Genomic DNA, 26,270 nt, shown 5'->3' on the forward strand with positions numbered 1-26,270 from the left:
TCAGGGGCTCATAAGGGGTTAATATATGAGTTATTAAAACCATAATGAGCCGAATCGTCTGGGTAAAGAAGGATAACATGCAAGGTTGTTGCATTTACTCTCACACATGTGTGTATCATCTGTTTACCTTCTTCTCTTACAAAGCTTTGACATGCCTTTAAGTTTCAGACACAGTGATTGTAAGATCGAAACGAAGTACAGTCTGAGTAAGGTATCCGAAGAAAAGAGAAAGAAAGCTGGAGAAAAGACAACAGGAAGGACTTTAAGAACGGAGGAACAAAAATGCACGAAAGAACAAAAACCAGGTGGGAGGAAATGAGAAGGAAAAAGTCGAGCAGCAAAGAAAGAGAGTGAGCAAAGAAATAACGTGGAATTAAGAAGGAAGAGAGGGATTGAATGAGAAAGAAAAACAGGAAGATGAAAGAGAGAGAGAGAGAGAGACGGTGGAGGAAGAGGAGGAGGAGAAGAAGAGGAGCGGGGTGTATTTAAATGCGAGCCGGTGTTAATGAGTTTGGTCAGAGTGTGGAACAGTCTTTTTAAAGCTGCTATCATTCTCATTAATGTAGTGAATGAGCCGCTGATAGCTGTCATGGACCTCACACTCCAATTAACAACAACATACACACCTATGGGGACACACACACGCACGCACACACACTCAGGAGGAGCCAGGGGAGGTGTGAGGTATGTGTGTGTGTGTGTGTAAGGATGTATATGTTGGTTGGTGTGCGCAGAAGTTGCAGGATTGCATGTGTGTGTAAGTGCAGGAAGGTATATATATGGTGTGTGTGTGTGTGTGTGTGTGTGTGTCGGGGGTGAGGGGGAGAAAATGTGAGTGACTGCTCTTTGATTTTCTGAAGGAGAGAAAAAAAAAAAAAAAACTTTCTGCAATTTACAATTTCAGCATTTCTGTTTCTAACGAGCGTCCGCTAAGCTGCGAGATAGAAATGCAAATTCACCTCGACGGGGCCGAGGAGCCACGCTGAAAAATTAATGGAATCTCCCTTTAATTTGGCCGAACGCAGGAAACCATATGCTGCCAGTAAACAGAGAGACGGAGGGAGGGAGAGGGGGAGGGCGGTGTGAGGGGTGTGTGGATGATGGAGAGGTGTACAAAAGGAGAGACAATGAAGGGGAGTTAAAGGAAAGAAGAGGCCTCAGTGCAATCACAGAGGTGTTTGATTTTTTTATGTAAATTCATTTGAACCTTTCTCCTTTATTCTGCTGCCTACACCTACTGTCTGTGGATAAATGAGGCATATTTCTCTATTTTTCTTTTCAGCAACTTGAGCCTGATCAGTGCCCAGTTTGCCAGCCTACAACGGCGCTATGAACCCAACATAAACACATTTTACTGAGATGTAATGACAATGAACAGGCTGGAAGGATGCTGAAATAACATCACGATGCCGATGTATAAAAAGTCATGCTTTTGAATGAACTCGTGCTTTGTCAGGTCTGTACAAAAGACGACAGGCAAACAACTCTTAAATTGCTTGTTTTCTGAATGGAGTTTGGTTGGACCATTTCTGATGCAACCTGAGGAGAATATTGATGCTGAAAGATTTTGTGACATAGCGTAAATTAAATGCCATAAACAGGTTGAAAGGATGCTGAAATAACTACATCATGATCAACTTGAAGAAAGTCTGAATTCATGCTTTGTCAGGTCTATATGAAAGACGACAAGCAAAGAACTTTTAAAACGCCAATTTGTTTTAATGGAGTTTGGTTGATAATTTCCTTTTCACGAAATACCATGAAAGCACCAAAACCCACATGATTTCAGTCTGTTCAGACGTCCAGCAACTTGAGCCTGATCAGTGCCCAGTTCGCCTGCCTACTGCAGCGCAATCGACCCAAAATAAACACATTTTGTTGTGATTTTATTTTAATAAATGAGCCTTGAGGCCAGTTCAGATGAACGATTCGCAACAAGACTGGATGCAACTGCCAAAAGAATCCCTCGACATGTGATCGTAAACGTTCTAAAACTGGGCCGTTCACATCAAAGCCACGCAACGCGTACAGACACAGCTGACCGTCTCCATAGCAACAACGCACAAACATACCCCATGACTTCTGTGTAAATATAACGTTAAAATTAGAAGTGAAGTATCTAGCTGAATTTCTGTTATCGTATAAGTGGATGACAGTGACAGTGACGTGCTCACAGTGTTAGCTCTAACACTGATTAATAAACGTTGAAGGCAGAGGGTTTGGAAAGAGAGGATCTGGAGCCGTCTTCGGCTGCTGCACACCAGAGGCAGGGTGCCTACGCCAGTTTATGCTGTTTCCTGATTGGCTGAAGTGAAACAGCTTCTAAAGTTCTCAAACTGCATTTGGAGATTTGACAAGTCAAATCTTCTGCAACTCCACACAACGGCTTCAGACGCTCTGCAACTAACCAGCTCACACCGCTGCAATTTCCTCTGCAACATTCTAAAACCGTTATGTTGCGTTGCGATTCATTGATCTGAACTGGGCTTTAAAGGATGCTGAATTGACTTCATCATGATGCAGATGTATAAAAAGTCTGAATTCTTGCTTTGTCAGGTTGGCTTGCAAGACGACTCTTAAATTGCTTGTTTTCTGAATGGAGTTTGGTTTTACCATTTCTCATGCAACCTCATGAAAATATTGATGCTGAAAGATAATGACACAGCGTAAATCAAATGCAATAAACAGGTGTAAAGGATGCTGAAATAACTACATCATGATGCAGATCTGAAGAGAGTCTGAATTCATGCTTTGTCAGGTCTGTACGAAAGACGACAAGCATACAATGTTTAAAATGGCTGTTTTTTGAATGGAGTTTGGTTGATCATCTCTGACACAACGTTTTTCACTGATGAAGAGAAGTCATGTCTTTTCCTGTCTTTGCATCGACTTTGTGTTTAATGACGCAACTTAAAAAAATGTGCTGTTTGTAGTTTAGTAGTTTTTCTCTGTACACTGGTTCTGTGTTTCTTCTCCTCGTCCACTGATGGAGAGTGTTAAAGAATTCATTACAAAACTGTGTTTTTTTTTCTTTCTTTGTCTGCCTGTGTGTGTGTGTGTGTGTGTGTGTGTGTGTGTGTGTGTGTGTGTCCAGGACAATTAAGTATGGCTTCACAGTGATTGATACTAGCTTGGCTTTCAATTTGTTCCACTACAGAGCTCAGAGCGTCACCTCCCCACCTCCCCCGGCCACACTGACCTCACACACACACACACACACACACACACACACACACACACACACACACACACACAAGCACACTCACACACACGCACATTTTTAATACCACTTGCAACCTGCCACACACACACCTTTACTCTCCCTGTATGATATCACAGTCGGACATTAACGGACGTGTTTGTAATTAATCTTTGATATCAAACTAAATCATGAATTTGCTCTAAAACTACCGTGCTTGTTTCTAATCTGTGCGAAGCTGCAGACGTTGGTAGATGAAAGGTTTTCTCCGGTGATGATACTGTACATATGTAAAGAGCAGAGGCACCGAGCCAAAGACAAATTTACATTTCTGTGTTTTACTGCCGGCATGAAAGGCTGCTGCAGCGCTGTTGATCTTAATCTTGCACAGAAAGCAGTTTTTTAAAGAAACAGAAAATGGAAACATCAGCTGGAAATTAGGGAGCTTCTGTTTGAGCTCAAAAACATTTAATATTTTATTCATGAGAAGAGTTCGGATCATCTGATGTTCTCTGCAGAAACACTGACTAAACACGGAGCGGAGAGTCAGCCGGGTTAATGCTCCACTTTTAAACCGAGCTTCACCCTTTCACTCAAACCCTGCAGTTCCTCTGGTGTCCACTTGAGGCTGCCTCCAGCAGTGAGTCAGTCCCCATAGAGCCCCATGTTAAACTTTACAGCAGAAATAAACATGTTTACAGCCCGGTTCAAAAAACAGTTTGAGTCTCTATAGCTCATTTCTCTCTTCATGACAACTGTACGGGGAGAATCTTTATACAGCTCACCTGTTTACATTATATTGAGGCTTTAAGTGACGCAGCATTAGGGGTGTGGCCTCTTTGAGTGACAGCTGGGAGCTGCTAGCTGTCTGCTAGGTGTCCCCTCAGCTAACTCAGTCACTGAACGTAACCTCTGGGCCGTGTTTGTGCTGTTGGAGCCTTTTGGAGATTTGTTCATGTAAATATCAGACAGATAATCTGTGTGTGCGCTTTGTTGGACTAACAGACCGTCCAACACGTCCATAAAGTTGCTCAAGCACTAATTAGAAGCTTTCCGTGTCTGTGCGCACCACACCTGGCTCGTTATAGCTAGTTTCTCTATTAGCTTCTTTAATCCGATCAGCTACCACCACTTATAGAATCTCATTCAACGCGATGGTTAAATAGCTCAATTGCTAGCTACTTAATTAGCCGCGGGTACAGACTGATTTGCTTTGATCCCGTGCTGTATGCTAACTCCTCCCCCCTCTCCAGCTCCGCCCTCTCATCCAGATATGGTCACTTCTGATGGCTTCAAAATTCATATTCATACAGTCTGAACCTAAAAGTGTTGGACTGGCGAGCACGGGTTTGCATGTAGACCTTCTGGCTTCCTTAGGCTGTACTTCAGGATTTACTCCTCTCGTGGTTTTATGTCAAAGTCATCACAAAGTGTGTTTTCAGGAGGAATGGTTCTTAGTTTCGGGCCTGTGTTGTTCTGTGAAGCCCCTAAAGTTCAAACGTCGCTGCTGGAGGACAAACGGACCGCAGAGGACGCACTGCAGAGGACGCACTGCAGAGGACGGAGTAGATTCTAACTTTATTGGAATTCAGGCTGTGACGATGACGAGGCGTCCGAGTGTCTTAAATAAGGTCACAGAGACACAATGAAGATTCACAGCGCTGTGTGTGCGTGTGTGTGCGTGTGTGTGTGTGTGTGTGTGTGTATCGACATGTGGAGGCATGTGTGTGCTTCAATATGCATGTGACTATCTGTGTGTGTGTGTGCAGCACGTAATGGTGGAAATCATTTAATGACAAAGGCTGTGTGTGTGTGTGTGTGTGTGTGTGCGGGGAGGGCAGGAGTCAAGTGGGTGTGTAAGTACAGACATCAATAACCAGAGGACACATGCATGAAATTACACGCAGCAGATCCATCATGGAGGAGACAACAACAACAACAACAACAACAACGAGGAGAGGCGGTGCTGACGAGGTTGCCGGTTCAAATCCCGAATCAGACACAGGTAGGCCGTGAGGAGGTCTGAGCAGAAGATGTGTTGGTCTCAGTACGAGGAAGAGCTGATGCTTAATAACAACATGACGAGTTTCTGATCTTTTTCGTACATTTGTTTGAGCTCATATTTTAACGGCCGTTTGCATGTTTATTAAACTACAGTGAAAATGTGTTTTATTGCACCGATCTAGTAAAAACCTTTTTATACAGTGTTAAGTGCAAATGTGTAAAATGGGAGACGGCCATGAAAAGGAATTTAAAGTCATTTTTTCTCAAACTTTAATCGTCTTTGTTTGTTGTTTTTGTTTGTTTTTAGATGAGAGAGAGTCGGATCTACCAACGCACAAATCAAACCATAAGTGAGCTGAGCGAGTGAGACGGACATTTACTGGATCATCTCACATTCATACTTTTATTACAGAAACAATAAGATCGAGATCTGTTTGTTTTCTGTCACATTTGCACAAACTTCTGAAACATAGCGGCAGATTCGTCCGACTTCCTCACAGCGTGTTCTGCAAACTGGTTTAGTTTGAACGAGTGGCGGGGCGCCACTTCAGCTCGGCGGTTAAATCGCACGTCACGCACAGAGTCCTCGATGTGACTACGGCCCTCGGCCCCCCGCTGCAGCGCGTCATCCTCCTCTCTCTCTGACACATCCACCCTCCTCTCTTTCATTAAAGGACCAAAAGCATGTGATACTTTAACACATCAAATATTATTACTCATGATGATGATGTGTTTCAAGTTAACAACATCTATGACATCATTCAGCAACCTTAACCTGTATAATGTGTGTGTGTGTGTGTGTGTGTGTGTGTGTGTGTGTGTGTGACAGCTCTTTGAAGAGCTCTCGTCTCTGATCAGCATGAGGTCGAGTCTTCTCCCAAATGTCACCATGTATCGCTCAGCAGGTCGCCATTCACACACACACACACACACACACACACACACACACACACACGGGCAGAGATAAAGAGAGAGAGAGAGAGAGAGAGAGAGAGAGAGAGAGAGAGATACTCTGCAGACAGACTCAGTTCATGACAGAAGAGAAGCATGAGAGAGACTCAGAACATGTAAAGCTTTCTTTGTGAAAGGAAATAAATAGATTCACACCTCCGGCTCCACACGGACGAACACAGGTAATAAAAACATACATGAAATATAAAAAGTATTGAACAATTAAAATACTAAAATATAAAAATGATTGAGTCCATCAGAGGAGCTCAGGAAGGTTCTCCGTCAGTGTTTCGCTGACTGTGATGTGATATCTTTACGGTCTGTATCTCTGACGTCAGCTTACACGTTACACAAGTCAATCAATAAGGTAGGTTTGAGATTTTCTCATCAATAAAAGAACAACATATTGATCATGTTCCTTAAATCAGCATCTCTCTCTACACATCATGGTCGACCCAAACCACATCTGACCCCCACTGAAAACCTCCCGACTGTGATCGAGAGGAAGACGGACGGTCACAAGCCGTCGAGCGAAGCCGAGCTGCTCCAGGAGCGACCGAACGTCACCCAGCAGCCCTGAGACGGACTGGAGGAGAGCACGCAGAGATGCATGAACGCTGTCATTAAAAAACACGTAGTTGGTCTGTGACCTCTTCCTGAGTGAAAACAGTCTGTTGTTCAAACATGAACTTTGAACTCTTCTTCTGGTTTTTTAACCCGCCAATGAAAGATGTTTGATTTGGAAGGAGGAGAAAAGTTAACACATAGAAGAGCCACAGTCAAACATATTGGTGCAGTCTTTCCGGAGCTTTAAGTTGGAAAGTTTCACATCCTTTAACCTACAGAAAGTTACGCTTTGGCTGCTTTTGCAGCTGCCTGCATGTTGTTACCATGGTTACATCGCACATAAACACATCGTACTGACATCATCCACGAATGACAAAAGAAGAAAGAGACGTCTTTAATATCTAAACTTTAACAATAGTTTTTATTTAAGTTTAGATGTAAACGACGAATGTAAACAACGACCTGCTGCTGCTGCGTGCACCTGTGTGTCTGTATTTATCTGTAAAATGCATCACTTATCCTTCTGACTGAGCGTCCCCTCCTCGTCCTCCCCCCTCCTCGTCCTCCCTCCTCCTCCTTTCGCTCCGGCAGAGAATAATCAATAGTCATTTCACCCCCGGGTCTCCCTTCCTGCCTACAGGGGGCAGAACAGGTGACCGCACCGGGGGCAAAGAGGAGACGAGAGGAGGTAATGAGAGCAGAGGAGAGGAGATGAGACGGACAGGGAGGAGGGGGAGGAGGAGGAGTGACGGCTGTTTCTATCATCTGCTCTCTGTACGATGTTTCTGTCTTTGCTTGTTTGTCAGATTTCAGACACAGTTTCGTGTGTCTCGTGTCTCAGACACTCGTCTTCAGCAGGCGCAGGACGTCAGGACGGGCTGCGAGCCGAGCTGCTGCTGGCTTGTTTCTGCTCAGTTTGTATTCAGTTTACGATTCCCTCAGTGTTCATCGCTCACAGGGGTTTTTAGCAGGAGCAGGACTATCTGCAGAGGCCTTCAGTCCCTCCAGGATTTCGCAGCGTTTTCTGCGATGGTTGCGGCTAACATGTCTGATTTCACGGTGAAAGCTGTGATGTTTTTTCAGGCCTTTTTAGGGTGTAACATGCACATACACTGTGAGCTACAAACACTCCAATAAAGCCGTCTGTTGACATCACTTCCAGTCAGTGTCAAGATGTCAAATCAAATTGCACAGATTTGCGTGCACTTGCTGATTTGCAACTTCCTGGACGGACTGACCAGTGATCAGACCGGGCTGCTGCTCACGTCAGGACGCTCCTTCATCTGGTGAACTGATGAAGCTAAGAAGACACGACGGCTGGGAATGTTTGAACAGGAGCTCATGGAAAACTCTGATAATGATTTTCTTCTGATGATAATTTAGTGTTCAGTTTGTACCTGAGAGGAAATCTGTCGACTGTCACACGGCTGAGCGACAGGAAGTCACCGTTAAACAATTAAACCTGCCCTCGTCCTCTCATCCATCCCCTACATCACTCCGCTCTCTCTCTCCCCCGGACATTAACGGCACCGCAAGAAGCTGGGCGAGCGAGGGGATGGAGGGGTCACAGGAGAGGAGGGAGGGAAAGGTTAGAGGGGGCAGAGAAGAGGAAGAGGGATGGGAGGATAGAGGGAGGAAGAAAGAGCGTGAGAGGAAGGATATAAAAGGTGGAAAAAGACAGAAAAAGAAAAGGAGAAAAGAAAGGGATGTGAGAGGGTGTGTGTGTGTGTGAGTGTGTGGGAGTGTGTGTGTGTGTGTTTAAGCAATCTAAGGTGTAGTATAATTGAAGTGTGTGTTTTCAAGGACAGGTAGATATTGGTCCTGAGGTGGGAAGCTGCAGAGTCAGCAGGTCTGAGCTGATTACATCCTCTGTCTACAAGAGGAGAGAAAAGAGGAGAGGAGGAGACAGGAGGAGGCCAGAGGAGAGAAACAGGAAGGGAAGGAGGAGAGAGGAGAGAAACAAGGAGACAGGAGGCGCCAAGAGGAGAGAAAAGAGGAGAGAAGGAGGAGACAGGAGGAGGCCAGAGGAGAGAAACAGGAAGGGAAGGAGGAGAGAGGAGAGAAACAAGGAGACAGGAGGCGGCAAGAGGAGAGAAAAGAGGAGAGAAGGAGGAGACAGGAGGAGGCCAGAGGAGAGAAACCAGGAGGGAAGGAGGAGAGAGGAGAGAAACAAAGAGACAGGAGGAGAGAGGAGAGAAACCAGGAGACAGGAGGAGGCAAGAGGAGAGAAACCAGGAGGGAAGAAGGAGAGATAAGAGAAACAAGGAGACTGAAGGAGGCAAGAGGAGAGAAGGAGGAGACAGGAGGAGGCCAGAGGAGAGAAACAGGAAGGGAAGGAGGAGAGAGGAGAGAAACAAGGAGACAGGAGGAGGCCAGAGGAGAGAAACAGGAAGGGAAGGAGGAGAGAGGAGAGAAACAAGGAGACAGGAGGCGGCAAGAGGAGAGAAAAGAGGAGGGAAGGAGGAGACAGGAGGAGGCCAGAGGAGAGAAACCAGGAGGGAAGGAGGAGAGAGGAGAGAAACAAGGAGACAGGAGGAGAGAGGAGAGAAACCAGGAGACAGGAGGAGGCAAGAGGAGAGAAACCAGGAGGGAAGAAGGAGAGATAAGAGAAACAAGGAGACTGGAGGAGGCAAGAGGAGAGAAAAGAGGAGAGAAGGAGAAGACAGGAGGAGGCCAGAGGAGAGAAACCAGAAGGGAAGGAGGAGAGAGGAGAGAAACAAGGAGACAGGAGGAGAGAGGAGGGAGAGAGGAGAGAAACAAGGAGACAGGAGGAGGCAAGAGGAGAGAAACCAGGAGACTGGAGGAGGCAAGAGGAGAGAAAAGAGGAGACAGGAGGAGAGAAACAAGGAGACAGGAGGAGGCCAGAGGAGAGAAACTAAGAGGGAAGGAGGAGAGAGGAGAGAAACAAGGAGACAGGAGGCAGCAAGAGGAGAGAAACCAGGAGACAGGAGGCGGCAAGAGGAGAGAAACCAGGAGACAGGAGGCTGCAAGAGGAGAGAAACCAGGAGGGAAGGAGGAGAGAGAAGGAGAGAGAAGAGGAGAGAAACCAGGAGACAGGAAGAGGCAAGAGGAGAGAAACCAGGAAGGGGAGGAGGAGAGAGGAGAGAAACAAGGAGACAGGAGGCAGCAAGAGGAGAGAAAAGAGGAGGGAAGGAGGAGACAGGAGGAGGCCAGAGGAGAGAAACCAGGAGGGAAGGAGGAGAGAGGAGAGAAACAAGGAGACAGGAGGAGAGAGGAGAGAAACCAGGAGACAGGAGGAGGCAAGAGGAGAGAAACCAGGAGGGAAGAAGGAGAGATAAGAGAAACAAGGAGACTGGAGGAGGCAAGAGGAGAGAAAAGAGGAGAGAAGGAGAAGACAGGAGGAGGCCAGAGGAGAGAAACCAGAAGGGAAGGAGGAGAGAGGAGAGAAACAAGGAGACAGGAGGAGAGAGGAGGGAGAGAGGAGAGAAACAAGGAGACAGGAGGAGGCAAGAGGAGAGAAACCAGGAGACTGGAGGAGGCAAGAGGAGAGAAAAGAGGAGACAGGAGGAGAGAAACAAGGAGACAGGAGGAGGCCAGAGGAGAGAAACCAAGAGGGAAGGAGGAGAGAGGAGAGAAACAAGGAGACAGGAGGCAGCAAGAGGAGAGAAACCAGGAGACAGGAGGCGGCAAGAGGAGTGAAACCAGGAGACAGGAGGCTGCAAGAGGAGAGAAACCAGGAGGGAAGGAGGAGAGAGAAGGAGAGAGAAGAGGAGAGAAACCAGGAGACAGGAAGAGGCAAGAGGAGAGAAACCAGGAAGGGGAGGAGGAGAGAGGAGAGAAACCAGGAGACAGGAGGAGGCAAGAGGAGAGAAACAAGGAGACTGGAGGAGGCAAGAGGAGAGAAACAAGGAGACTGGAGGAGGCAAGAGGAGAGAAACCGGGAGGGGAGGAGGAGAGAAGAGGAGAGAAACCAGGAGGGGAGGAGGAGAGAGGAGGAGAGAAACCAGGAGGCAAGAGGAGAGAAACCAGGAGGGGAGGAGGAGACAAGAGGAGGCAAGAGGAGAGAAACCAGGATGGAAGGAGGAGAGAGGCGAGAAACAAGGAGGCAAGAGGAGAGAGAAGAGGAGAGGAAGAGAGGAGAGAAACCACGATACAGGAGGAGAGAGAGGAGGAGAGAAACCAGGAGAGGGTGAAAGGATGCTGAAATATCTTCATCATGATGCTGATTTGTAAAGTCGTGCTTTGCCAGGTGTGTCTACAGGAGGAGAAGCAAACGCTCTTAAAATGCTTGTTTTTTGAATGGACTTTGGTTTAACCATTTCTTCGTCAGGACGCGGGTTAAAGCTCACAGAGGCCTCTAGAGCACCATCTTTTCATCCTCATTCAGTGTCAAAGTTGTCCATGACACTCCTCTACTTGTTCCAGAAGAAAAGAGGAACACGCGGCCTTCAGGAACGGCACACTGCCGTATATAAACAGGCAGAAAACATTTGTTTATGTTAAATGAAGAAAATGTTCCTAACAACATGTTTGTGCTGCTTCCAGCCCCTGAAAAACACTCCAGCCGTGTGCAGCATCATTTACATTTTCATACATTTCTCCATCTGGGACAAAACCGGAGTGTGTGTCAGAGCGGCGTGCAGGAAATTTACACATTGTTATTTGGTAACAGCGAACAAACTGCTGCTGCTGCCGAGGCTCAATTGGTGGCCGGAGACATTTTCTATGCATTTTCTTCCCAAAGACAAATGTAAATTCAGTTTGAGAAGGAAAGCAATTTTCAGTCAGACGTAAACTACAGCCGACTGTTTTTCCTCCTCTCTGATAACCGTGTTTACATGCATGTCGGGACAAAATCAATCTGCTGAAATCACAGAGGGAAGCAGGAGCCAAACTCCACGTTTGAAACTCAACTTGAAGCGTCAGAATTCGTGTTTTTTTCTGGGTGTTTAAACGTCTCGAGCTGTTTCCTAACAACACGTCAGGATCTGGCCGAAAACCACCAGACCACCGAGCGGCTGCCAAAACCACAGACCAGCCTCTCTCTCTCTCTCTCTCTCTCTCTCTCTCTCTCTCTGCCTGTGTCTGTGTCTCTCGCTCATCAGCATGGGGTAATGGGACATTTTATTGTGTTATTTTGCCCCTGGGGAGGACGGGGGGAGGAGGGGGGTGTTTTGGAGACAAAGCCAACTTTGTGCTTTGTGGTTTTTCTGTTGTTTCTGAAAGTTCGCCAACACTACCACCAGCTCGGGCCTCTTCTCTCTCACACTTTCACTCCCTCTCTCTCCCTTCAGTCTTTTTCTTTCTCCTCTTATTCCCTCCGTCTCTTTCTCTCAGTTTGTCGAAGGAGAGATTTAAACTACACAAAGTCGGGGGGGCTGCGTTCGACCAACAGAACACACGAATGGCAAACGTTGGCAAATGTTCTGTCAACCTTATTTATTCTAAATTTTAACCTTTGCACTATACATCTCATTTTATTAACTCTTTTATTATTATTGTTATGATTATTATGACACTCCATGCTTGTTTTTTTTGTTCTATCCCATGTTGGTGCTTTTGATTTCCTCTGGGCTCCATTTTTTCTATAAAATGATCTTTTCTACGGAAGCCCGGAGCGGACATGATCCATACATTTTATTTACTCTGTTTTCCTGTGATAGTTAATTTCAGTTGTTTTCTGGAGATCTCGACTTACGTATCTCATTATCTCGAGATAACAAAGCTGGTTTGTGATTAAAAAAGAAAAAGTTAATTTTTTCTTGAGATTGTGACTTATTTCTCTTTATTTGTTTCCTGATAACGGGATATTTTTTCTGGCGATCTAGAAAACAAAACAAAACGGCCAGATCATGACCTGCTACAGAAGCCCTGAGTGGGCACGCCTCCATACATATTATTTACTCCGTTTTCCCGTTTTAACGAGACATTTATCTCGTTATCTCGAGATAACAAAGCTGGTTTTCTCGGGATGAGGGGATATTCTGGAGATACGAGTTATGATCGCCTGACGTCACGGCGGTGCAGCGTCGCTGTGTCCAGATAAATAATCGAGATCTCGAGAAAACAACTGAAATGACTCGTTATCACGGGAAAACACAACAAAGATGTATGTCTGCTCAGGGCTTCCGTACTTTACAGATAAAGTGTTGTTGCTTTAAAGGCAAACTCCATTTATATGTGATAACTTATAAAACACACATGATTGAGATTCTTACATAGTTTGTATTTTGGAACTCACAAAAAAACATGAGAAATAAACTTTACAAAAACAGACTGTTCACTTGTTAAATACTGGATAATATTAATAAACAGTCGATTTTTTACTAAACTACTCTTTAACAGAGAGCCTGAAGCTGTTTTAAATATTTAAATATAATTTCAGCCCTTAAATCAACACACACGCACACACACACACACACACGGACACACACACACACACACACGCACACACACACACACACACACACACACACACACACACACACACACACGGACACACACACACACACACGCACACACACACACACACACACTGGCTCTGGGCGATCCAGCAGGTGTTCCCACCCGCCTGCCTCCTCTGGGACAACAACCAAGCGCTCCTGCAGGCTTTAAGAGGCTCTTGTGCAGCCTGCAGGTGAGTTTGATTCATCCTAACCGTCCAAACGCGGCTGAGAGCTCATCAGGTGGACGAGTGGTTCGACACATCTTTCAGTTTCATCGGCCGTCTCTTCTGCCGTCACTTTCCTCTCCTCTCTCTTACTCGCTGTCCGTAGCTCAAGAACACACCTGAGATACACACAGCTGATCTGTGTTAACCTGCAGATTAAAGCTCTGACTGGAACACGGAGATGATTCTGTGTTTGTTTGTCATATTCAGCCAAAGCCATTTATTCCATTCATGAAGGGACTCTTAACTTCTGTTCCGAGTAACTTTATTGCTGCACGGCTGCAAATATGAAGAGACTTCCTGCCGATTTTCAAATTAAAGTTACCTGACTGTTGATCAGTTCTCACACTGACCATCAGGACGTTAAAAATATTTTTACAACTTGCAAAAAAAAAGGCAAAAAGGAGAAGAGTAATCGTCTGAGAAAAAACTAAAATATCAGAGATTCAGGTCATAAATGTGCCAGAAAAAAAATGCTAATTTACGAGAATAAAAGTGTCAAAAGTAGGAGATTATAAAGTCACACATTTGCACATGAATCCTCTCTGGACGCCGACCCGAGCGTAACACCCTTAATCTAGTCGTCAGCCACGACCTCGGGCTGGTTGTTTGTTGTCTAAGCCTCCGTCCAAACAACAACACAACTGAAACACTGATTTAAAGTAGTTTGTATAAAAGGTTTGTTTCCTCTCAATCTCCGTCATGAGGTCGTAGGTTAACTCTCATGTGTGATGTGACCCCTGGGCAAACGGGGAGCACAGAAACGTGTGTTTCTGCAGCAGAGGGTCGCTCAGTCTTTCTCCTCGATGAAGTCTGCTTCTCGTGTGCAGAGAAAACAGGCTAACAGGGCAGAGGAGAGAGACAGGCGAATCAGAGGGAGGGGGCCGTGACCCCCGACCTGCTTTTTGGGGGGTTGCTGCTCAAACAGGTTCCTATAAACATGATTTCACTAGTTTTTGTTTATCACTAATTTAAGGCTTTATATTCGCAAATTTGACTTTTTTTTCTGGCAAATTTACGACTTTAATCTCAGAAGCTTTTCTCGTTTCCACAGGGTCCATTTTTTTGTTTGTTTTTGTCCCCACAAAAAGCCCTAATACGACATTTGACATTTAGACCAACAGAAGTCTACTCTTATGAGAGGCCTGCATTCTGGCAACAATCGTTTTCTAACCCTCGACTGGTTCGGTTTCTGAACAGACCCTGGTCTGGGCTTCATTGTTGTATCTTGGTTTTTACAGGGGACAAATATCTGCTGTGACGTGCAGAGCTCTCTGAAGCGTGCGCTATTTCCTGTAAAACACGTGCACATGAAAAACAGTGTTTTTAGGGAGTCCTGATTAAACACAAACACCAACATGTCTCCGTGTTCCTTTGTGATTTAACTTAACGTCTCTCTTCCTTCATCTCCAAACAGCCATCAGATTGTTTGTCCTGCGTTTCTCTGTCTTTAAAATGTCCACTTGTTTTTCCTCTTTCTGTCCCTCCCCCTGATTTTCACTCTCTCTCTGCCTCGCTCCCTCGTCCAGTCCTCCCCTCTCTATCATCTCTCCATCATCTTCCTCTCCAGAGCCGCTGTGGTGTACTGATAGTGGGAGCACTTGTGCAGTCGGCTATGAAGTCTGTCCTCATCCTCCTCTTCCTTCTACCCCCACTTCCTCTCTCTCTCTCTCTCTCTCTCTACCTGGAAATTAATTTGGTCTCCTCCAGATGCCTATCGCCGCTGAAATGCCCCCAGAAATAGATCCACAAACAGCAGCTCAGCCAAAACGCCATCGCTGCCTGACAGCCTTTAGCAGAAACACACACACACACTGCTGGAGGGAGGGGGAGGGGAGCAGATGGAGAGATGAATGGAGGGATGGATGGATGGATGTAGGGAGTAAATGGTGGGAGAACGGAGCATTGGAGGGATGAAAAGATGGACGGATGAACGGATGAGGAGAGAAATAATAGATGGATCACCTACAAACGTGTTCTCTTAATTGTCCTAACACAGCGTGAGCTCTCAGATTGATTTCCCTCCTTCAGGCAGACGTTTGTTTCTGTTCGTGTCTTTGAAAGAGACGAGAAACCCGCCGCAGACGGATAATTCATCGCAATAAAACATTTAATCACCTTTATTTTCCATCCGTCTGTAGAGTCTGTTCCTGAAGGTGCATTCAAGGACAAATCAGAGATGTAAAAGCCGGCTGGTAAAGAATAGATTTTTCAGTGAGGCAGGTTTTGTGGGCTTTTGAAAAACAGCTTCTCCGCTCAGTGCCAAAGCAGGAAATGTCCTAAAAGCTGGAGACCTGGAGTCACTTCGTCTTCTTACACTTAATATAAGTTTCTTTAACCTGTGCTGAATTTTCCAGATGGCATATTGTTTCCTAAATGCACTTGAATTAGTTGCTTTAAAAGGCCGAATCACCCTGACGTCAAACCACCGGAGATAGAGCAGAGTGTCATCTGCAAACAGGTTTATACCTTTGATAACTCAAAGCTACCGACATCTCATCGACAGTCAAACACAACTTTCAGCCTTTAAACATCAACAACATGCACTAAACTCTTTTTATAAAACACATACACTTGTTATTAAATCACGGTGTCTATATTTAAACCTGGCTTACGTCCTGCTTCGTCCAGGACCGATCCCGGGGTCAAGCTGTTTGTCCCAGGTCCCAACAAATATCCATAAAAACGTCCACTACCAAAAGTTCCTGCTTTTCATCAGAATTTAATCACATAACAATATTTCTACTTGTTTCTATCACTTTCAAAGACATGTATCACGTTCGTCACACTCATTATGACCCAACCTGAAATACAAACAAACGCCAATTGTCTGAATTCAACACAAATGTCTCTGTTTGTGTCGATCAGCAAACATTTCCCTGTCAAGGCTGCTGCTAGCTTCTGAGTCATTGCAGCTCTACCTGACAGAACCTGTTAGCATGCTAACAGTTAGTCATGCGAAGAGAAAGTCGGTCTTGCAGGCTAACTTTTCCCTGGTCGGATGCTGGTCCACACAGTGGAGCTGTCTGTGCTAAAGGATAGAGGGAGCACATATAAACTGGAAACAGACTTCGACATTACACCGCCAATGTAAATGCTGTTTATTTGGTCCAATGGTGTTGAAAGGTGGGCACGGTAGGCGTGCTTCTCAGCTCCATGAAAACACCGGTAGTGCTTGAATAATTGCAGACGTGTGCGTGCGTGCATTAACGTGTGTGGAGGATGGTAAACATGAGCTGTGTCTCAGTCCAGGCGCTGCATCCTTCGAAGGAGGCGGTCTACAGAGGACGAGTCATTCGCAGCCTGTGTGACGCTGAGGCCGAACTGAAATGAGACGGTCTGGTCTAAGGGGGATTTCCTGTTTGCGTCACCAGCTGTTCCCGCCCACCACTAAACATGGCTCGCCTAGCAACAGGTAGCTACGTAACTTAAGCTATTATTTTAAAGGTAATTTGTTTCAGGGCCCATTCTATTATTTTAAGCTTTTGTATCTCTCGACTGAACATAACAGAACTTTGACATTTAAAGTGTACTCCTCGGGTGCTTGAGAGTCCGCCGTCTCGTTTCAATTGAAATGAATCTCGGGATACGTTGGGCCACGAAGGACGCACCCGATGGATCCTTCCAGGAAAAAGGAGGACGCATTTGAAGGAGCCTTCGAAGTGGGACAGCCTTCGACCTGCCACTGTAACCTCGGCCTTCTAATCCATCCTTCGAAGGATGCAGCCCCTGAGTTGGGACACAGCTATGGTCACCCTTGCTAACAGGAAGTAGATGTAAAATGGGTATTCTAAACAGACGCTGAGATTGTTAGAGTGTAGAAGGAGCTCAAACAGGAGCCTGATGTGTTTACAGTGTGTCTGCTTGGTTTCGCTTGTGGTTAAACCCCTGACATGTTTATCAGTGACTGACGTGTCGATACTGAACAACAGGAGCATCAGTACAAGAAGTTTACGGTCAGTCACAAAGCTTGTTAGCATTGTTCCCCATCAGGTGCAGCTCACACCTGTGCAGGAACAAAGAACAAACCAGTCCTGTTATAAAATCTGGATTAAAACAAAAAAAGTTGTGATGTGATGTGTTCCTGATGAACGGCTCTGATAGGCTCCGCTCTGCAGCGAGAGACAAACAGGTAGTTTGATGATAAGGTGATAAAATCGGAACGTCCTGGAAACCTGGTTTAACCTCGATCAAACAGGAAGCTGGATGAGTTGATGTTTTGGGAAACAGATGTTAAATTGAGTCACACTGCTCCTCTGCTCTTTCCTCTTAAACTTCAGATCTGGAGAGACTGTTTTGGTATTAAGATCTGTTTCCTGAGCCTCGTCTCCTTCTGGAGCTCGTCAGAGAAACAGAAGGTGATCTCAGGAGATAGTCCAGCTGAAACAGAGTGAAAGCTGGACAGTTTCCTCCTCAGCAGGTGAGCAGGAAGGTGAAGGTGACATCAGATAATAAGTCTCACACGCGACAGCACCAATCCCACTTCTTCCCGTCAGGTCGGAGCTTCCTGCCTGCTCACTTCAGGACAAATTAAAAAGGATCAAACCTCTCGGCAGCAGGATCAGTGAAGTGAAGGCTGGACTGCAGTGAAGTGTAATTTCAGCTCTGTACATGTGACCTCTGACCCCGCCGCCTGCTCTCTGCTCTTTAACGGCACACGTATGCAAAGAGCCGGCTGTTAATCTGCTGCTCTGCGCTGACCTGCTACCTCGGACTCAGCCTGCTGTATATTCTCCTCATGTCCACGCGCTAACAAAGTGGAACACAGCTACACTCTCAGGTCTGATGAGACAACATCACACAGCTGCCGAGTTCCTGCGGGACACATAACGACAGGCCTGCAGGAACACCAGACGTGTTTCAGACTTTGTGTGTTGCTGGTTTTAAACTGGAGGTTTGTGCGGCGACACGAGGATGAGCCGGCGAGGAGGCGCTCCTTCAGGACGACCTCAGAGAGCTGCAACCAAATCATCCTCCGCACCTTTTACTGCATACCGGCAGATGTTAGTCAGCGGTTACAGACATCACATGTCCACGCTTAAGTCGCATCCCAGCTGCCCACAAAGAGCCCGTCTCATCGTCCTGTCATCCTGACGCAGAGGGACGGTCGGGGTTTTCACAGAGACCGAATCCAAACAGACAAACTGAGACGATATCGCATGTTTTCATTTAGTTTTTCTCTCTCTCGACTCTTTCTACTCGATAAGCCGCCGAGCTGCCGCTGTAAACATGCAGAGGAGGAGGAAGAGTGTGTGTGTGTGTGTGTGTGTGTGTGTGTGTGTGTGTGTGCAGGAACATAAATCCAGGCCCTGTCAGTTATTCCAGGACTTTCCGATCTCAGTTTAGGAACAAATGTTGTTTTTTTATAGTTTGTTTCTTTTTCTTTCTTGTTGTAATGAAAAGCTCAGAGCCAGAACTGAACGAGCAGAGCACTTCAGAGAAGAGTGTCTGTGATGCTGCATTGTCGGTGTGCAGTCGGTGTGTCTGTGAGGACGCCTGGCTGTTACGTCCTGCACAGATTTGTCCCGTTTATATGTCGTACATTTAGTGTACATGATGAAGTCACTGCTGTGAATTATCTCAGAATTCATTTTCTCAAACTTCAACGCTCAACAAGCTCCTGCTGTGTTTTTAGAAAATTGCCTTTTTTTTGTTCTTAAATGATTATTTATGTTAAAACTAAATCAATAAAAGAGGAGAGTCACAGGAACACGTGGCTGCGGGAGAAATCAGCTGGTGGCAAAACTGCAAATTCCCACAGAGAAAATGATTCCAGCACATCGTTTAGTCTGAGAGGACAGAACACAGTAGAGTAGAACACAGTAGAGTAGAACACATGTAGAACACAGTAGAGTAGAGTAGAACACATGTAGAACACAGTAGAGTAGAGCAGAACACATGTAGAACACAGTAGAGTAGAGCAGAACACATGTAGAACACAGTAGAGTAGAGTAGAACACATGTAGAACACATGTAGAACACAGTAGAGTAGAGTAGAACACATGTAGAACACATGTAGAACACAGTAGAGTAGAGTAGAACACATGTAGAACACATGTAGAACACATGTAGAACACAGTAGAGTAGAGTAGAACACATGTAGAACACAGTAGAGTAGAGTAGAACACATGTAGAACACAGTAGAGTAGAGTAGAACACATGTAGAACACATGTAGAACACAGTAGAGTAGAGTAGAATAAAATGCATGAGAGAGTAGAACACAACAGGTCCAAACCGGAGCTGTTTACTTTCTGCTTCCTGTTCAGCGAATGTTTCCTCTCTTCAGGACACACGGCGAGGTATCTCACTCTGACATCACTTCCTCTGTGTGTTACCTAGGTAACTAAACACACCTCAGAACCTTGTTCTGTTTTAACACGACAGATGAATTCATATTGAGACTAAAACCTGTGTGCAGAAATACATTCATTTATAAGATGAACTTTCTGCAGATTATTTGTTACATGTTACATTATGTAATGTATTTTCATATGAGCTCGTCCTGACAATTATTAATGATGCACAAACAAATATCTGTTGTTGTTGACAATCTCCCTCCTCTAAAGTTAAACGTGCAAAGTGCACGGAGCAATGACTGATGGGTAATCTTCTTACGGCTGTGACAGTTATTTTCACTGGGGATGAATCTAAAACATTTTAAAATAAAAAACAAAAAGATTTTTCTTTAACTCTCAAAAGAAAAGGAAAACAGCAGCGCTTCATATTTCAGAAGCTGGAAGGAGAAGATGTTGAAACAATTATGGAAAGAGCATCACATACGGCCAATCAAAAAATGCTTCCGGCTAACTGAAGAGCTGTTTCTGCTGCTCTGAGCTCAGCTTTGTTTGCTCCCTGCGCTTTGAATCATACGTAACATGAATATTCTGAGCAGGAAACGAACGTGTGTCTAACGTGTTCCGAGTGGGAAAGAATCGATGCAGGAGGCCGGGTGACGACAACAGGTGGAAATGAAACAGTAGAAAGTGTTTCCAGAGAGCTGATATGCTGCCTCAACATGTAACTCAGAACATGAGAGAATAAAGTAAATCAGCAGTTGACAGAAACATGTCCTTTAAATACCTGTGAATACGACTCAAACAACAAAAGAAACAAATATAACCGCACCAACAAATGAGCCAACTGCTGGACCCTTTCAAAAAGAACAGAAGAAGAAAACAGAAGTTCTACCTTCTTCGTCACACGGAACAGGAGCCCTTTGAAACTAAAGGAGCAGAGGTGATAACAAGTCGACTCTTAAAACAAATGCTGACTACAGATGCAGAATCCGGCTCTGCTGCAGGATGTACGAGGGCCGGCACAGTAAATTGCATAACCAAATATTGCCTGCAGACTCGCTCGCAAATAAGAGAAAGGACGGCGCACATGAGCAGAAAGATCGTCACAAGAATAACGAGGAACATTCTGCATTTAAAAAACACACACCTGATCCAAACACCTGAAACAGCCCGGCCCAGTTCAGTGAAGCAACAGGCGACATTTACACAGCCAACACAAGAATAACAAACCCCCTCCTGCCCCCCGACAGCAGCGTGTTCGATCGGCGGATACTCCAGCAGCACAGCGATGCCCAGCATGGTACACATCGTTTCAATAAAACAATCATGAGAAGAGAAGAGAGTCGAAGTTATCAACAGGTTACAGATGAGTCCACCACCTCCTGCACCTGCAGCAGAACCTTTCAAAACAAAAGCCTAAACAGAACATTTCCAGTGCTTCTGTAAAATTGCATCAACAGGTGACAACAAAAACAGGTAAATGTGCAGCACTGAGAAGAACAGAGAGCAGGGGGAGAAACCCACCAGTTGATCCGTGTGAGCAGAAACACATAAGAGTGAACCAGCTCTAAGGTCATGACCTGGTCTGCTCAGTTTGACCTGAACAGGTGAATCCATGCACGCCCCTCCACATTAAAACTTCCTGTTGACTCCTCTGACGCGCACACACACACACACACACACACTCGCTCTGTACAGCAGTAGTAGAGATGCCCACAGACGTTTGTCAGACGCATGCACATGTTTTCCTCGACGCTCACACACCTTCCCTGCTTGGAGCGTCAACACGCTGCACGCGCACACGTGCACGTAAAGGTACACACACGAACACACTCATGGCAGCAGGGAAGACGAGACAGCAGCAGCAGAGCAAACACAGTCGTCTGTTTCCCCGAACAGTCAGAACACCGACCTGTTACCCAGCCACGAGCACACACACACACACACACTCACAGGCGCGCACGCGGGCACGCACAGCTCGACTCTCCTCTGGAAAGGGTAACAGCGTCCCTCCTCTGACGCCTCCAGACTCTGAATAAAACGCAAAGCGACGCGGAACAGCCGGTAAGCCGCCGGGCTGCCGCTGTAAACATGCAGAGGAAGGGGGGGGGGGGGGGGGTGTGTGTGTGTGTGTGTGTGCGTGTGTGTGTGTGTGTGCAGGAACAAAAATCCAAGCCCCGTTACCGTTCTCTCCGCGTCGGGTCCTGCTGGATGCTCGGCTTGGTGGGCGCCATCTTCCTGCAACAATTATTTGATTTCTTACTTTCTGTTCCTGTTTCTCTCCTCAGGTTTATCTGCACGCGGAGCCGCGGCGGTGCGCTGCGCCCTGACAGCAATGCGTCATGGTCGGTGTGTTAAGACAAAGCCATGTCCGTGTGTGTGAACGTGTCAGTGTGTGTATACGTGTGTGTGTGAGCGTGCGAGCGTGCTGTGCGTGCGTCTCTCGTGCTTGTCTCTCTCCGCCGCCGCCGCTCAGCAGCGTGGAAACAACGGGCGGTGGAGGCGAAGGCGAGGACCGGGCTGCTGCAGCTGAGCCATGCCGAGCGGAGTGAGGGGGAACCCGGGGTGGATGCCTCTCAGATCCCGCTGTCTCCTCCTCTGTCTCTCCACACACGGGTTGGCACTACACAAGAATTTCCTGCATGCGCTCCAGAGGGAAGAAAAAACGCCAAACAGGCGCGTCAAATCTTTACATTCTCGCGCTGCTGCAGCGCCTATATCCCCGGTAAAATCCCCGTGGCGGAGCGTCGCTGCTCGGTCAGAGTCTCTGCGCTTTCACGGAGCATTTTTCCCTCCTCTGGCTGCTGTCAGGAAAAAAAGGGACACCACACATCTCCGGTATTTTCTCCAGCCCCGGCGCAACAACGCCACTCAGATGCAGTTGGAGTCAGTTTGTGTGTGTGTGTGTGTGTGTGTGTGTGTGTGTGTTTTATTTTTTATTTAATTCTCCCTCTCTCCCTGTATTACAGGTTGCACCGCGGGGCTATTATCCAATTTTTAACCATCACACACAAAAAAACACCACCCAGCGTGCGCGTGGGCTGACGGGTGATTTATTTGGATGGTTGCCCTGTAAATCAGATCCATGCACCTCCACACACACACACACACACACACACACACACACACACACTCCTCCTTCCTTCAGTGTCATAATAAAGACATCACAGTAAATGTCTCACTTCAAATCCTAAAATGTGGAACTTCTGCAGCTGCTGCGTTTCTGTTCATCATGTTTCAGTTTTTATCTGCAGAAGAAAGATTCCTGAGTTTGTTTTTCAGCTCCTAAATTTGAACCATGATCCCTTAAAATCACATCATCCTGCTCACTTTATACATTTAATTCCAGCACACCAGATTCTCCTGCAGGCTTTGATGCTTTCACATCACAGACGGTTTATTATCCTCCATCAGAAACTAACCGCCGCCTTCTTCTTTCTTTCTTTCCCCTCAGCATTCATTTAAATTCCTCTTTTTTTATATGATGTATAATTCATTGTAACCTAATCGGTGTGCTGTGTGATTAACCCCCAGGCTGCAGCCCTGGAAGCTTGAAAAGCCTCCCTCTCTATACCAATGACCTGTCAAGGTCAAAGGCATGCTGGGTATTCTCCACACAAACACGGGGTTACAGGCGCTGCTGTGGCGGAAAATAAAGACCGGAGAGGGGGAACCGCGACCTCCAAGCCGGCGATGATCCTGAGCTGAGCGCCTGCTGATCGACGCCCGTGTGCTTGTGTGGTGAGGGAAAGCGTCAGCAGCTTCAGCCTCCTAGAAACAGATTCAAACCAAAAGTGGGATTGTTTTTAAGTTTGCTGCATCCCTCGCTGCCGCTTTGTCCGCCCGTGTGTTACGAGATGCTCGGTTATATTCTGAAGCAGGATTTTAGGTCACATGACAGGGGAAAAGCCGAAAGGTCACAGGTTTGACCCCGAGCAGCAGCCTCACTGTCGAGCCCTGGCAGTCATTCAAACGCTCAAACGCTGGATGTAAGAAAACAGTAAGATGTGAGGATTGTTAGGAAGCAGCTTGTGCTCGGTGTGTTTCTGACAGAAGCTCATGTCTGATTGTGTTTTTACGCCTCGTCCGGCGTCGCTGAAACAAAGCGCTCGCACTCGATGAGCTTCGACTTCTCCCCTTCTCTCTCTCCATCTCGGCTCTGCTTACTGAGAGCAGTCAAACGGAGGCGACGTGGATAATGGAGCGTAATGTATAAACATATTAGCTCCCAGCTGTTTGTTGGGGGGAAACATTATGTGTGGAGAAAGAGGAAAGAAAGAGGGGCGGCTGGACGGAGGGGCGATGAAGATCAGGAGACGGGGAGCGGTTTTAAAAATGTGTGGATGAAAGGAGTCTCTGCGGCCTGACGCAGGAACATTTGCTGGACTGAAGGAGGACGTTCACGTGTCAGACTTTGGCCTGAAAGGGTCCTCGAGGAGTTCTGATGACGACACGGTTGGAGAAATGATCAGAGGAGGTGTGTGTAATCCTCCTCTCCCACATATGGACACAAACATACGGCTGTGTCTCGTATGGATGGGGTGGGGGGAGGTCTGGGGGTCTGTGCGTGCCCTGCTTTAAATAACAATACGGCCCCTTATTCTGCTCGTATTTGTTGCTCTGGAGGGCCGAGACGCTCTCAGCGCACTCAGAGAGAGGCCCCGGCTGTGATTTATGTTGTGTTTGCTCCCCATAGCTTTTAGACTTCACACACACACACACACACACACACACACACACACACACACACACACACACACACACAGCTATACACTCCATAATACGGAGAGTTTTAGGGGTAATAAGGCAAGAGTGTGTGGGGTGTGTTTTGGCCCCCCCACAGCTCCGGATGATTAGAAAAAACAACCCTACCGAGCGGCCGGACGGGGAGGCAATCATTCAGATCCAGAGTGGAGGGAAATAAGGAAATAACAGAGGACGGATGGAGGGAATTGTCACCAAAAAATAGGTTGGACAAGCTGGAAAACCCTCGACACATTCCTCTTCTTCTGCTGAAATAACGCCTCTATTTCCCATAAATCACCGTCTGTGTTTCCACTGAATTAGCAGAACCCCATCCCAGCTTTTCCAGGGAATTACCTGGACCTCTTATTTCCACTGAATCGCTGCAACCCCAGTCCACTGCTCTGCCGCTTCGTCCAAAAATGTTAGTGTGTAAAACTTGCTTTCAAATGAAGAAATAATCCCTGAACAAATTGTGGATATTGAATTTCATCCTCATGTGAGGCATCAGAGGTTCACCTTTATGCTCAGGTTTATGAGAGAAATGTTAATCTGAGAAAAAGGCCACATTTAGGAAACATTAATCCTGTAACGCTGAACCTTTTCCACCCGCTTTCACACACGCGGAGAGATGTTCCTGCATCCCAGAATCATGGAAGATTTCTTTGATTTTAAATACCAGCAGAGAGACGGGCGTCCTTCATGACATGTCAGAAAAACATCTTTGAAAATATCACAATTGTCCACTGAGTTAGAGACGCCCAAACATGAAAGGTGACAAGAAAAAGAAGAGAGAATTATGGAAGAGATTTTTTTAAATATCTGAGGTGAAAAAAACAACAAATATCACATTTAAATATAAACACGGGAGACATGACCTCCCCTTTAAGCAGCACAAACACACTTCAGGAATAGTGAAAGTTTTTTCCTGAAGTGTTTTGCTACTTTTCACATTTTTAAACTCTTTCACTCCAAACGCCACAGGTCGTTTCTCTGCAGCCCCACATACCTTTGCTGGTAGGCGGTGATCCCCTGCACGCTCTGCGGGGTCCCGTTCGTGGCTCCTGGGACCGGCACCCGACCCACTGGGGGTCCGGTCACCATCCCGCCGCCTCCACCGCCTCCTCCTCCGCCTCCAGCCCCGGGTCCTCCGCCTGCCGAGGCCGTCACCTGGACGCTGAAATCCGGGAAGATCCTGATCATGGTCTCCGGTGTGACTTTAACAACCTCCTGCTTCTTCTTCTTCTTCTTCCTCCTCCAAACACAGAGCAGTCACCGATCACCGGATCACTGGGATCAATAGAGGTGTTGATTCAGCGATAAAGGAAAAACAGAACTCGTCTTTTTGTTGGTTTTTTCTTCCTTTCTTTTCTAACCTTCGGATGAAACTCTCAAGCAAATCCGGATCATGGTCCCGGCGTCTCCGGTGCGCAAAACAAACAGTCACCAAACAACGGATCAATACATGAATGGGATAAGTGAGCGAATATTGCACGAGCAGAACGGATCAGAAACCTTTTCCTTTAATGTTTCTTCTTCCTCTTCTTCTTCTCCTTCAGAGATAACCTCCGTGCACCCGCGTGCAGCTCCGGATCATGGTCCCGGTCTCTCCGGTGCGCGCGGTCTCCCTCTTCTCTGTCCTGCCACTCAACAGTCAATGGGATCAATGGATCAGTGGATCTAAGAGGTGGTAATTTCACCGATTAAAGACACACAGATCAGCCGTGTCTGCTGCGTGGTCTCCCGGTGCAGGAGCTCCGGACTCTCCGCTCTCACTCGGGCACCGCCGCCGGCTCTCCATCCGAGAAACACATCCCGGTCCCCGCGGCTTTCCTCCGCCTGGTGCCTACCGGTGGGTCGGTGGGGTGTCTGAGGGAA

General features: G+C 46.5%; 1 protein-coding gene across 2 annotated transcripts in view; it reads right to left on the minus strand.

Moving 5' to 3' along the window:
• Window positions 1-25,831, minus strand: part of LOC138591839 (neuronal PAS domain-containing protein 3) — a 278,972-nt gene extending 253,141 nt beyond the window's left edge. For both annotated transcript variants that reach the window (XM_069662540.1, XM_069662539.1), the window contains exon 1: window positions 25,402-25,831. In XM_069662540.1, coding sequence (XP_069518641.1) covers window positions 25,402-25,595 — 194 coding nt within the window. In that variant the 5' untranslated portion in view covers window positions 25,596-25,831. The remainder of the gene's footprint in view (window positions 1-25,401) is intronic.
• Window positions 25,832-26,270: the final 439 nt, after the last annotated feature.

This window comes from Semicossyphus pulcher, unplaced genomic scaffold, assembly GCF_022749685.1.
Source record: "Semicossyphus pulcher isolate SPU_LCO1_2020_fin unplaced genomic scaffold, fSemPul1.0.p SCAF_14, whole genome shotgun sequence".
Classification (NCBI taxonomy): domain Eukaryota; kingdom Metazoa; phylum Chordata; class Actinopteri; order Labriformes; family Labridae; genus Semicossyphus; species Semicossyphus pulcher.